Source organism: Perognathus longimembris, chromosome 28 (genome assembly GCF_023159225.1).
Source record: "Perognathus longimembris pacificus isolate PPM17 chromosome 28, ASM2315922v1, whole genome shotgun sequence".
NCBI classification, from domain to species: domain Eukaryota; kingdom Metazoa; phylum Chordata; class Mammalia; order Rodentia; family Heteromyidae; genus Perognathus; species Perognathus longimembris.
Genome location: NC_063188.1, coordinates 15,615,397 through 15,628,143, shown reverse-complemented (window position 1 = coordinate 15,628,143; position 12,747 = coordinate 15,615,397). Strand labels below are relative to the sequence as shown.

The 12,747-nt window shown below is 41.5% G+C and overlaps 1 protein-coding gene across 2 annotated transcripts in view; it reads left to right on the top strand.

Annotated features, from left to right (window-relative positions):
- Positions 1-216: 216 nt before the first annotated feature.
- Stk26 (serine/threonine kinase 26) overlaps positions 217-12,747 on the top strand; it is a 53,166-nt gene continuing 40,635 nt past the window's right edge. For both annotated transcript variants that reach the window (XM_048336547.1, XM_048336546.1), the window contains exons 1-2: positions 217-344; positions 451-598. In XM_048336547.1, coding sequence (XP_048192504.1) covers positions 557-598 — 42 coding nt within the window. In that variant the 5' untranslated portion in view covers positions 217-344; positions 451-556. The remainder of the gene's footprint in view (positions 345-450; positions 599-12,747) is intronic.

Sequence of the window (12,747 nt, the reverse complement as noted above, 5' to 3'; positions counted from 1 at the left end):
TCAAACTCGGGGGGCTACTCTCCGCATGCTAGGAGACTCTCCTACTTGGGCTCCAGAAACTCTAGCCACACTTCTTCGCTGCTGGGAGTCTACGCTCTGCAGACACCGCCCAGCAGCTGGGCGGGGGAAGGGCCAACGGCAGGACCGCCCCCAACCGCCTCCCAGGCTGGGCGAGCTGGCGGGTTGCTGGGGTGCCTCCACCTCCTCTTCCTAAAGCGGCGAGGCGCCGAGGAGCGGCATCACTCGAGCTCAGGTTCCAGCCGCCACCGCGTACCGAGCCCTCACTTCAGGAACAGGAGCAGCAGCGGATTCGGTGATCACCGCGACGGGCAGGTGGCAGAAAGGTAAACTAAGTCCCACGGAGCCACGCTGCGCCACGATCTGCCCAGCACCCAGCCTGGGGGCGATCAGCCATCAGCTCCGTAACCCCACTTCTCTGTGTTGTTTCAGGCCCCGATCGAAAAGCCTAGAAGGGCCGCCGAGCTACCCCCGTAGGAGGAGCCAGCCTGAGCCCGAGGCGCCACTGGAGAATCAGTGCCAAGGAGCCGTCGCCTCCATGGCCCACTCACCGGTGGCTGTTCAAGTGCCCGGGATGCAGGTGAGGAAGCCCCGGGCCACCCCTGCCGCCCACGTGACTGCTCAGGAGCCCGATTGCACCCCAAGCTACACACTGGGGACCATGGGCGGCAGCCCCAGGGATCCCCTGAAGGCAGGGCCGATAGCTCTGGCCAGGTGACGCTGGAGTGGGGCTAGAGGTGTTTCCTGCCGTCTAGGCATAGATGGGGCTCTGCATGGGGAAGGAACGGAGAAGCTGGGGCGTACAACTGGATGGGGCTTATGACTCGGGGTGTGTGGAGGGGGAACGGGAGTATAAAAATAGGCCAGAACCATAGACACCTGCACTTCATGAGCTTGGTTGGAGATTGGTGGTGTTGCGGGGGGGGGGGAGGGGGGCAGGGAGTGGGCAACCTGGAATAGACAAAGGTGTCTTGGAATTGGTGGGGGTAAAGTGCAAGTCGTACCCCCCCCCCCAACAAGTTGGGGCGGAGCGAGACAAGGACTGGTGGTGGTGACAGCCACATTGAATTGGGCTCTTCCTGTGTGCGTAGTGGCGAAGAGCGAGATGACTTCTTTTCCCGTTTGGTGCTACTTCAGAGCAAAGTTACATCTCGCTCCCCCACCTGGCCTAGCTCGCAGTAACTTGAGAAATGGGGGGGGGGGGGTCCTGTTCTGACTTCCCATCCCCCTCTCCCTGCCTTTCCCATAACATGACTTTTACCTGCGGTGGAACGAAGGTGTTTTTAGTTTTATTTTTGGTCCAGTTCAACAGACTACTGTAGACGACCCAACTTCTTAATCTACTCAACTCTCCCATCGTATTTTTTATTTTTATTAAAACAAAAGGGGATGTGGAGAAACTGCGCTGTGTTTCCTATCAGTATAACTTTGCAAGGCATGCATTTTTTCCCCTTCAGCCTAAATAACTCATTTACAAAGAGGTCAGAGGTTAAAACCACAAATGCCCCAGTCCCTCATAACCTAAAAATGTGACAACAACCTTTTTCCAAGTTAAAAAAAAATATATGTATGGGGAGTATCATTGTTACTTGAACCAGTGACAGAAGTTAAATTTCTAGAAAATCAAAAGCACGGTGGCTTGGATCTAGAATTTATTTATGGATGCGCAGTCTTCATCTTTTCCCTTAGAACACTGTCTCATTTTATGTATTTTAAACATAAAAGTGATTTCTAAAATCCTGTCTCTCCCAAAGGGCTATTTGTATAGGATGCATATCTAGCCTTCCACTCCTGGTATGACTTTAGCCCCAGGCCTTTAAATTGTATTTACAGCAAGTCTGCTTCTAGTCCCAGGAAGTTTGTCTATATTTAACAACAAAAAAAATAAATTAGAGGAGCAGGACGAAATGGAAATATGAAGTCGGAAATAGTAGAGCTTTTTGTTAAAGGTTAATCCATTCAAGTTTTGCCAAGTGCCTTCATCATTCTTCTCAACCTTTTTCCCTGCTCTGTTCTCCCATGCAGCCTGCCCCACACTTCATCCATTCAGTTCTGCCTGTGATTTTATCCAGAGAATGAGTAGTTTGCAGTACTAACTCCAGTTTTACTTCCTCTGATCTGCAAAAGAGTGTGAGGTTTCGCCACTGTGCTCTGCTTTGCATGAAGTAAAGCATTCCACATAGAAAGTTGGACGCTGAAGGAAGGTCTCCATGCGTCTCCAGTTCTATTGTGTGCGAGCATGCCCACATCAGGGGTGCCTCTGGTTCATCAAGTTTGTGATTTCTGGGGAACGCTGTGTGCAGAGGGGAAAATGGTTTCTGGTCTTTATATCATTTATCTTCACTTTATTTGATTTATGTGGTCTCTGGTCTTTATTTGATTTGTCTTGACTTTATTTGATTTATATGGTTTGGGAACTGCTTGCTATTCAGTATTTCTTACTGCTCCCTGCTTTGTTTAATTATCTGACTTGGCTATCTCTTGAATTTTTAAATCTTAATTAAGGTGGATTAGAACTTTTAAATTAGAAAATTTGACCGGCACTTAATACTCTGAAAAGTTTGATTATTTTGTCTAACTTAATTTGCATAGGACCAGAATCTAAGTATTAGCAAAAATAGAAAGACTACATTATTTGTCATTCTCTCCATCCATCTTTTTTTCTTCTCCAGAAGGTGGCATTTGGGTTTGAACTCAGGAGCCTTGTTGTTTGCTAGGCAAGCACTCTAATCACATACACCACACCATGGCTTTCCATCTTAATGAAATACTTAATTCTTATTCACTTTTTTCTCTGGATATGATCCTTAAGCACTTGGTTGCAATACAGTTTTCTCCATAGTTGAGTTTGTACAATACCTTAAAAATAAACTGCACAGCACACAGAGTGTCCCTTGAGCCTCAACTATTTTCCTACTCTTTTGTGGAAAATATTGCAGATAAGTTGTAAAAATATATCATTCAACCATAATAGTTATCCCCGTTTCATTAAACTTAGGAGCAAGCAACTTTGAGGCCTTTTAGAGTAGGAAGACAACATAAATTAGCCACGTGTTCTTGACACAAATGTTCAGTATTTCCAAAAAATCAGGGTGAAGTGATCAACTGGCCTATAGCTTTTTAACTGTGAAGGTTGATAGGGAAAATAAAGGTTTTTACAGAAATTAAAAACAAAATGTTTATCCACTTTGTTTTTTTCCTCGTGAGGAGAGATCTAACTAGAAGCCTGAGGCAGAAGTTGGGCTACCTGTTCTATCACTTAAGACTTCAGCATTCCTGACTTTCAAACAAAGAAATTTCTGTTGCCACTGGTTTAAAATAGAAAAGAAACTTGGAGTGAAGAAAGAAAATCCAGGATTAGGTCCAACTCAAACTCTTCCTTATGAATTACTTACTCAAACGCATTTTGTTGATATTTCTTAATATTGTGGTAATGAACATTTTTGTCCTATTACACCAGATGTTGAAGGTATGAATTTTTTTTACTTAATTTGTGCTTAGTTTTGGAGTGTTTTAACTAAAAGGAAATTTCCATCCCAGAAGCTGAATTCATGAACAATATTTAAGCTACAGCTTAAAAAATATAATAAACCAACAACCCTTTTCTTTTCACACAAACATTTACTTTGTTAATGGTTTAAAAGCTATTTTTGTACTTGGGATTTTCAGTTAAAAACATACTGAAAAATTGAAGGTATTTATATTAGTATTTATGAAAAACAAATATTCTTTTTTTTTTTTTTTTTGCCAGTCCTGGGCCTTGGACTCAGGGTCTGAGCACTGTCCCTGGCTTCTTTTTGCTCAAGGCTAGCACTCCTTCATTTGAGCCACAGCGCCACTTCCAGCTTTTTCTGTGTATGTGGTGCTGAGGAATCGAACCCAGGGCTTCATGCATGCTAGGCAAGCACTCTACCACTAGGCCACATTCCCAGCCACCAAACAAATATTCTTAATTAAGTTTTAAATGTCTTATAACATTGTAGTGGAGCACTAAACATTATTATGTTTGTTGTTTTCTTTTTGTGTGCCGGTCCTACGGCTTGAACCTAGCACCTAGGCACTGTCCCTGAGCTTCTTTTTGCTCAAGGCTAATGCTCTTCCCCTTGAGCCACAGTGCCACTTCTGGCCCCTTTGGGTAGTTTAGTGGAGCTAGGAGTCTCACAGACTTTCCTGCCCCAGCTGACTTCGAACTGCATTCCTCAGACCTCATCCTCCTGAGTAGCTAGGATTACAGGTGTGAGCCACCAGCATGAGACTCCCATTTGTTGTGTTTTATTCTATGCCTCTCTTTTAAGCATTAAGAATATTTTAAATTTCCCACTGAAGAATTTTAAATTCTTTTTCATCTACCATTAAATATGGAATTTTAGAATTAACACTTTAGTGGAGACATTTAATTAAGTGGCAGAAAATATTGCCTAGCATTGGCGAACTTAGCACTAAGTTCTTGGATAAATACAGAAGTACATGAACATGATCTGCCTCTAGAGGTTTTTAAATCTTCTTGGGTTTAAAAGGGAACATAGGAAATAGTAAACGATTACAAATCTGTAAACTTAGTAGAATAGAAATATCTGACCTGAAGAAGTGCAAGTTTCCAGAAGATAAGTTCACCCCAAAGTAGTCTTAGGATGTATTTTGTGGAGGGCATTTCCAAGCAAAGAAATCCCTTGAGCAGAGGTAGATAGGTAGGCAGATGGATTTCTGGAAAATAGATGAGAAGCTCCTTGTTGCTGTAGGACAATGGTGGTCTGAGGCCTGCATGGGCAGACTAGAGAGACTCTACTTGAAAAATAACTTTGGTAAAATAGGCTGGGGGGCATGGGTCAAGTGGTAGAGCACCTGCCTAGGAAGAATGAGGCTCTGAATTCAAAATTGAGTACTGCCAGAAAGAAAACAAGATGTATAAGAAGAATGAGGAAATATGCCAAGAAAAGAGGAGTTGACTTGCAAGAATATTTTTCTTTAGTTTTGGGGAGGGGTTTATTTGTTTATCCTTTAAACTATTTATTTTTATTGTTATTATAAGGATGATTTGCAGAGGAGGTACCGTTATATCAGTCAGGTAAAAACTACGTTTCTTTTTGGACAATATCACCCCTTCCCTCACTCAGGAAAATTCTTTTTTCTTCTTCTTCTTTTTTGTTGGTCATGGGGCTTGAACTCAGGGCTTAGACACTGTCCCTGAGCTCTTTTGCTCAAGGCTACCACTCTACCACTTTGAGCCACAGTGCCACTTCCGGTATTCTGGTGGTTAATTGGACATAAAAGTCTCACAGACCTTCCTGCTTCGAACCTTGATCATCAGAGCTCAGCCTCCTGAATAGCTAGGATTACAGGTGTGAGACATCAGGGCCTGGCTGGGAAAATTCTTCATTTAACTATCACAAAGGAACCTAAATTGGAAGGATTATGTGTGTACCAGAATCTACTCTATGGATTTCCATACTTGTACTAGTTTATACTCTCATTAACAGAATATGAGTATCTCTATCCCTCTCCCCAATCTTAACTCCTCATTAGCATTTATTGTTGTCTGTTTTTGTTTTCTTTTTTTTTTTTTTTGCCAGTCCTGGGCCTTGGACTCAGGGCCTGAGCACTGTCCCTGGCTTCTTCCCGCTCAAGGCTAGCACTCTGCCACTTGAGCCACAGCGCCACTTCTGGCCATTTTCTGTATATGTGGTGCTGGGGAATCGAACCCAGGGCTTCATGTATACGAGGCAAGCGCTCTTGCCACTAGGCTATATCCCCAGCCCCTGTTTTTGTTTTCTTTTTTTCTTTTTTTTTTTTTTTGGCCAGTCCTGGGCCTTGGACTCAGGGCCTGAGCACTGTCCCTGGCTTCTTCCCGCTCAAGGCTAGCACTCTGCCACTTGAGCCACAGCGCCCCTTCTGGCCGTTTTCTGTATATGGTGCTGGGGAATCGAACCTAGGGCCTCGTGTATCCGAGGCAGGCACTCTTGCCACTAGGCTATATCCCCAGCCCTGTTTTTGTTTTCTTGATGATTGTCTTTCTCACGGGAATGAGATGGAATTTTAGTGTAGTTTTCATTTGTATTTCCTTCATGTTTTAAGGATATCGAATATATCTGTATGTACTTATTATCCATTTACACTTATGAGAACTGTTCAGATAGCTCTTTATCCTAGATATAAAACTTGACAATTGAAAGATTTTATATACATATGTGGATAAGAATACATATATGAAACCCACCAAATGCTGTTGGAAAATGAGGGAGAACAATGGGAATATTGGCCAGGTGTGTGTGTGTGTGTGTGTGTGTGTGTGTGTGTGTGTGTGTGTGCATTTGTTTAAAATGCACCAAGGGGCATGTATGGAATGTCACAATAAAACCCCCTCAATTTGACAAATATGTTCATTAAAAAAATGAGCTATATTTTTTATTACTTACCTCCTTTACTCCTTCCACGAGTCAGATTTTCAATGAAGGTAGAAAAAGGTGGAAAGCATTGCCCTGAATTGTAAATTTTGTTTTGTTTTGTTTTGTTTGCCAGTCCTGGGCTTGAACTCAGGGCCTGAGTACTGTCCTTGGCTTCTTTTTGCTCAAGGCTAGCACACTGCCACTTGAGCCACAGCGCCACTTCTGGCTTTTTGGACTTCATGTATACGAGGCAAGCACTCTTGCCACTAGGCCATATTCCCAGCTCCCATTGCCCTGAATTGTTAAACGTAACCATTGTCCCCGTTGTGGAGAGGTTAGTGTGGAGGTTTAAAGCCACAGTCTGGGACTGGAGGGGAGGGCAGGCAAGGAGGATTACACATGATAGGACATGTGACTTGAACAGCGGAGTGCTAGAAATAGCACTTGAGCCCAAAGGTCCATTGTATTCCTCCCATACCCTAGTCATAGAAATAAGAGAATACAATTGAGCTGCTACTTAGGAATCGGTTGAACATTGTGATGGTCTACATTTTTATTCTGCCTTCCTTTGCATCAGTGACCTTGCGGGGACCAGCTATAAAAATTGGGTATAATAAAAGCTCCATTTCCTTTGCCTCAATGAGAGGTTATTATGATGAATTAAGTGTCATCTGTGCAGTGTATCTTGAGCTCCTACTGCAAAACAATGTTAGGCTAATCATATATAAAACACTGTCACTCTCTCATCTATCTCCTGCTTGGTAATCCATATTTGGCTATTGAAACCCAATCCTGTGTCCCAACACATGTAAAACTCTCTGCTCGGCTTTCCATAGTTTCTGTTATTTGGCTTCTCTCTTATAGATCTAGGCTTAGTTCTCACTACTTTCCCACTAGAAAATCCTTTTGTTGTACCATGTTCGATACAATTCAATAATGATTGATTGACAAAATCCTAGTTGACTTTCCCTACAACTTTCTCTGGACACTATGGGCTATAGAAACCTCTTCCATGTTCAAGTGCTTATGTCTTTTATTACCAGCAGATGGGCCTTGATTTATATACCAAACTTAGACTTTCTCTAAATAGCTATTATATGCATGTCTCTAAAACTAAGTTGTAAATTTCTTGAAGGCAGAAGCCATTATATTTTACTTTTCTTTATATCATTATGTGTGAACTATACGTGTACAGTTAAATCATGGACTGGCCAATAATATACACCAGACTAGACTTTCTAACTGTTTTCACTATCTAAATAAGTTTTATAATGCTAAAAATCTGTAGCACATGAAGACTAGTTGATATGTGTGCAGTATAGACTTCCCATAATTATTGAAGTGAGTTTCTTGTTGTTGTTGTTGTTTTGCCAGTCCTGAGGCTTGAACTCAGGGCCTGAACACTGTTCCTGAGATTTTTCTCCCACAAGGCTATTGCTCTGTCACTTGAGCCACAGCGCCACTTTCAGCCTTTTCTGTTTATGTGGTGCTGAGGAATCGAACCTAGGGTTTCATGCATCCTAGGCAAGCACTCTACCATTAAGCCACATTCCCGGCCCTTAAAGTAATTTTAATCACTTTAATTATCTAGCATAATAAGCCTGTGATCTGTCCACACACTGAGGCTCTTAGTGCTTTCCTAGTAATGGGGGCTGATTTTAGACAAACTTGTGTACTTAGGAGAAACAACACCCTCTTTCCTTCTTTTTTCTTTCTACTTAATTGTAGTTTTCAGTGGATCTTCAAGGGTCTCTCCTTGCTGATTAAGATGGACTTACCATTTGTCCCTTCCCTCTGCCCTCCCTTTTCCTCCCAACCATTTTTTTTCAAATTTCTTTCTCAGTTTCAGCTATCACATTTGAATCTGAAAATTTCATTTGTATATGGAAATCTAATAGTCGATTTTCAAATATCTTGGCATCACGTTTTGACTGAGTTGTGTCTTCTGAAAGAGTGGTAGTTTAACTGGCTTCATTTGTTGTTAAAATGGAGTTGGGGGGCTGGGAATGTGGCTTAGTGGTAGAGTGCTTGTCTAGCATGCATGAAGCCCTGGATTCTATTCCTCAGCACCACATACACAGCAAAAGCCAGAACTGGCACTGTGGCTCAAGCGGTAGAGTGCTAGCTGTGAGCAAAAGAAGCTCAGGGACCATGCCTAGGCCCTGAGTTTCAAGCCCCAGGATTGACAAAAAAAAAACCTGGAGTTGAGAGGACAAAAATTAGCACTATTATTAGGTGTAATGCAACGAAGTCCTTTTCACTCACTCAGAAGACTTTCCACCCCACAAACATGTGAAACAATGTGTTTGGAGGAATGCTATGAAGTACCTCAGATTTATTTATTCATTTATTTTTTGCAATGTTGAGGTGAGAACCCAAGCTCTGTTGCATGCCAGCTAGCATTCTACCACTAAGCCACCTCCCCAGCCTCTCATTTTAAAACAGAAGTCAATAAAATGCACATAATTAAAAATTTGACCCCATTTTAGGAACGTTTCTCACTTGGTCATCTACCATTTTGACTACCTATGTAGTAAGGATCACATCGTTGATTAAATATTTATTCAAATAAAAATATTTTCTGCTACTACTAGAACTTGAACTCAGAGCCTAAGACTTTCCCATAGCTTTTTTGCTCAAGGCTGGTGCTCTACTACATTTGGCATTTTGCTGGCTAATGGGAGGTAAGAGTCTCAGGGATTTTTCTGTCTAGGTTGGCTTCAACCTGTGACCCTCTGAGTAGCTAGGATTACAGATCAGAATGGCGGGTACTCGGCCAGATCAAATATTTTCTTCCAGCCCTAGTACAGGATAGGAAGAGTGATTACAGATGAACATGGCTTCAGAATCGAATTGACTCCTTTTTGATTGTTCCTCTCCAGAACTTCATTATGACTCAGGCACATCACCTGATGTACATAAGTAGAAAGCCCAGGAAACCCACGCATACAGCATATTCTGCCGTCACCCTCTGTTTCTTCTGGTTCTCCCCCACTCCTTATCAATATATCTATCCTGGGGACAGAGCTACGAGATGCTGCCCAGAACTCTTCCTCAGCTTTTACTGGTCTGCTTCCAGCTTTCCTCTGACAGCATCTTGCTGGCCTTTTCCTTCATTTATCATAAGATCATGGGCCTGAATGAGTCATATCCCCAAATATCAGATTAGCCATTAATATAGCATAGTTGTGGCTAGTCTGGGAAAATTAGAACAAAATTGTGGCCCATAATTATTGTAGACAGCTTAAATGAAAGAATTAGTTTTTATAACTGTGTGTGTGTGTGTGTGTGTGTGTGTGTGTGTGTGTGTGTGTTGCTAGAGCTGGAACACAGGAACTAGTGCATGCTAGGCAAGAGCTCTATGGTTAAGCTGCATCCTCAGCTCCTAATTATTTTTATTATTTATTTATTTTCCTAATCATTATTTTAAGTGCTCACTTGGGAAAAATATGTTGTTGAGAAATCTTAACACATTTATGCTCTTGCATTTTCTCATGCAAAAAAAAAAGGCTTTCAGAATTTTCAACCTTTGTTTGTGATTCATATAACAGAGACTGTGTTGGTGGTGTTTTCCTCCTCTCTTCCATTCACCTGAACAACAATGAAAGAGAATTTTCAAATTTAAAAAAATCTATAAGTCCCTATGAATTTAAAATTCAAAGGACTGGAAGAAGTTGGGTTCAAGTCAGCCTTCTCTGATTGTTTTTCATGTATTACAGAACAATAGGGTTTCTAGCCAAAGAATAACAGTTGCTTAGGATTATAGATACAGTTTCCTTAATGAAGTTTTACTAGATTTGAAATCCATATGACACTAGAAGTGTTAGGACATTTCTAAGCATAAGAGTGAATTACTCTACCAGATTTCAATAGTGCCTGGTAACATAATCCTAGGAGTGAATTTTTTGGCAGGTGGAGGAAATACTTCAAGGACATCTCGAAGTGTCCAGATTTGTCTTTGAAAATGCATTTTGGAGTTGCTCTGTTAGTGCATTTGTAGTCCCCTCCCCCAGATTTCCATTAAGCCATTGGCTTTGGGACATATCACTTTACAGTATGTATATTAAGCTAGGCTTAACTATTTGATGCAGAATAATATAAATAACATAGCAGGGGGTCATGGGGGAATGTGCCACACAGACAATCAGATTGAGTCTAAGTTGTTATTAATGAAAGAAAACTTGAGGTACCTGGGCCAATAGAGCCTATAAAGTTTAGAATTTCTTCCCCAAACCCTGCCACATCATTATTGCTGCTTCCAAGCACCAGGAAAAATTTTCTGGCCTTCCTGCTCTCAATTTGCCTTCCACCTGCCTTAACTTTGTAAGCAGAAGCACAAAAGAAACCAATCGCTGAAGAATGTCTGCCTGCTAGTAAGTATGGTGATAGAATATAGAACTTTGACCTCTTGTGGTTGAGGAGACTATGTGTTCGCCAGCCTCAGGGAAGGAAGCATGCTTCAAATGTATGCTTTTTAATGCTACTGGTCCCCTTGGGAAGAACAGTTAGCAAACTCATTAACTAAGTCCTATTTACTTATGTAGTTTTAGTCAAAAATCCTTTGAACTTAGATCTGAGCCTTCCTATGTACTGGTCAGTTAGCAGTCATATATTGGGCTTTATCAAGTTGATACTGGTGACCTAGGCTTAATGATTCCCCCCACCATGTTTTATTAGCAATTGCTAATTGTACAATGCTGGGGGTCCTATTTCCATACATGCATATAATATACTTTGAGCATATTCATTTGTCCTTGAAATCCCTGAGGATAACATAATTTAGAAATTTAGCAGCTGTGTTTGGAAGGCCTGTTTTGTTGTATTTGACTTTGTTTGAGACACACACATGTGTTTGTGCGCATGTGTATTGCTACATAGCCCAGGAAAGCCTAGAATTTACAATTCTCCTTCCACAGAACTGAGATTACAAGTGTGTACCTTCACACCCAGTTTGGAAAGTTTATTTTGATTAGGACATAGGACCTGGTGCTTATCTTTGAAATCTAAAGAAAGTCTCTCTGTCATCTTTTTTCTTCCTTTTAGAATAGGCCCTTTAGATAACAAGATGGTACCATGTGAAGGGATCATAACTAGAACTGTGGAGTTCTAGTACTGTGCTCAGTGTGATTGGGTGTTTATTCTAGTATACAGTTCAGTAAATGCCCTTACTGTCAAATATGAACACTTATTAAGAACATGAAATCTAGCCGAGTGCTATGGTACATATCTGTGATCCTAGGTACTCTGGAGGCTGAGATCTAAGGATCACAGTTTGAAGCTAGCCTGGACAGGAAAGTGTGAGATCTTTATCCCCAATCAACCAGCAAAAAGGTGGAAGTGGATCTGTGGCTCAAGTGGCAGAGTTCTATCTAGCCTTGAACGAGAAAGCTAACAGACAAAGCCTAGACCTTGAGTTCAAGATCATGCATAGGAACACACAGACATAAAATAAGCATGAATGCTTATGCATACAGTTGAAAAAATGTAACTTGTCTACAATTACCAGGCTGTGTTAGGAGGGGGTAGACACCAGCAGAGGGGCTTGCACCTGCAAAGGAAGTGAAGGAGGATGGACATGTTCAAAGTATTTTCTTTGCATGGGGGGAGGGCGGTAAGGAAGGATGATAGAGGGGTTGAGATGGATTGTGACATATTGTACACAAGTTTGGAAATAGCACGATGAAAATCCCCCCTTTTACAACTAATATATGCTAATAAAAAATAAAAACAAAGATGGGGCCGAGAATATGGCTTAGAGGGGAAGGGCTTGCCTAGCATGCATGAAGCCGTGGGTTCGATTCCTCAGTAGCACATACACAGAAAAACCTGGAAATGGCACTGTGGCTCAAGTGGTAGAGTGCTGAGTTCAAGCCCTGGGACTGGCAAAATAAATGAATAAATAAACAGAAATACAACGTGGCCTAAACTGAATTAAAATGTCAATGTCATAAATGCCAATAAATGGTAAAATTTGCCCCCAGTTTTTTTAAGACTTTCTAAATTTCATATATCTTAGCATTTTTTCTTATTCACAATCCCTTCCCTTCCCTCTGATCTTGCCCCCCTACTTCTCCTCCTCCCCTAAAATCAAACAAACTGACCTTTATATCTCTGGGCTATTATATGAAAAATACTCATTCACAATCATTATATTCTGAAAGCAACTTATGATGACATATGTAAATTCCTGCAAGGGAGAAGAAGTTAATCCTGAATCATTAACGAAATAAACCACTTCCTAATTGACCCCTCTGTTCTCTAAAACATTCCCCATACCTTGCAGATTAATACATTAGCATTTACCAACAGGTACCTGTAGGAAAACTCAGAGTCCAGTTCAAACAAA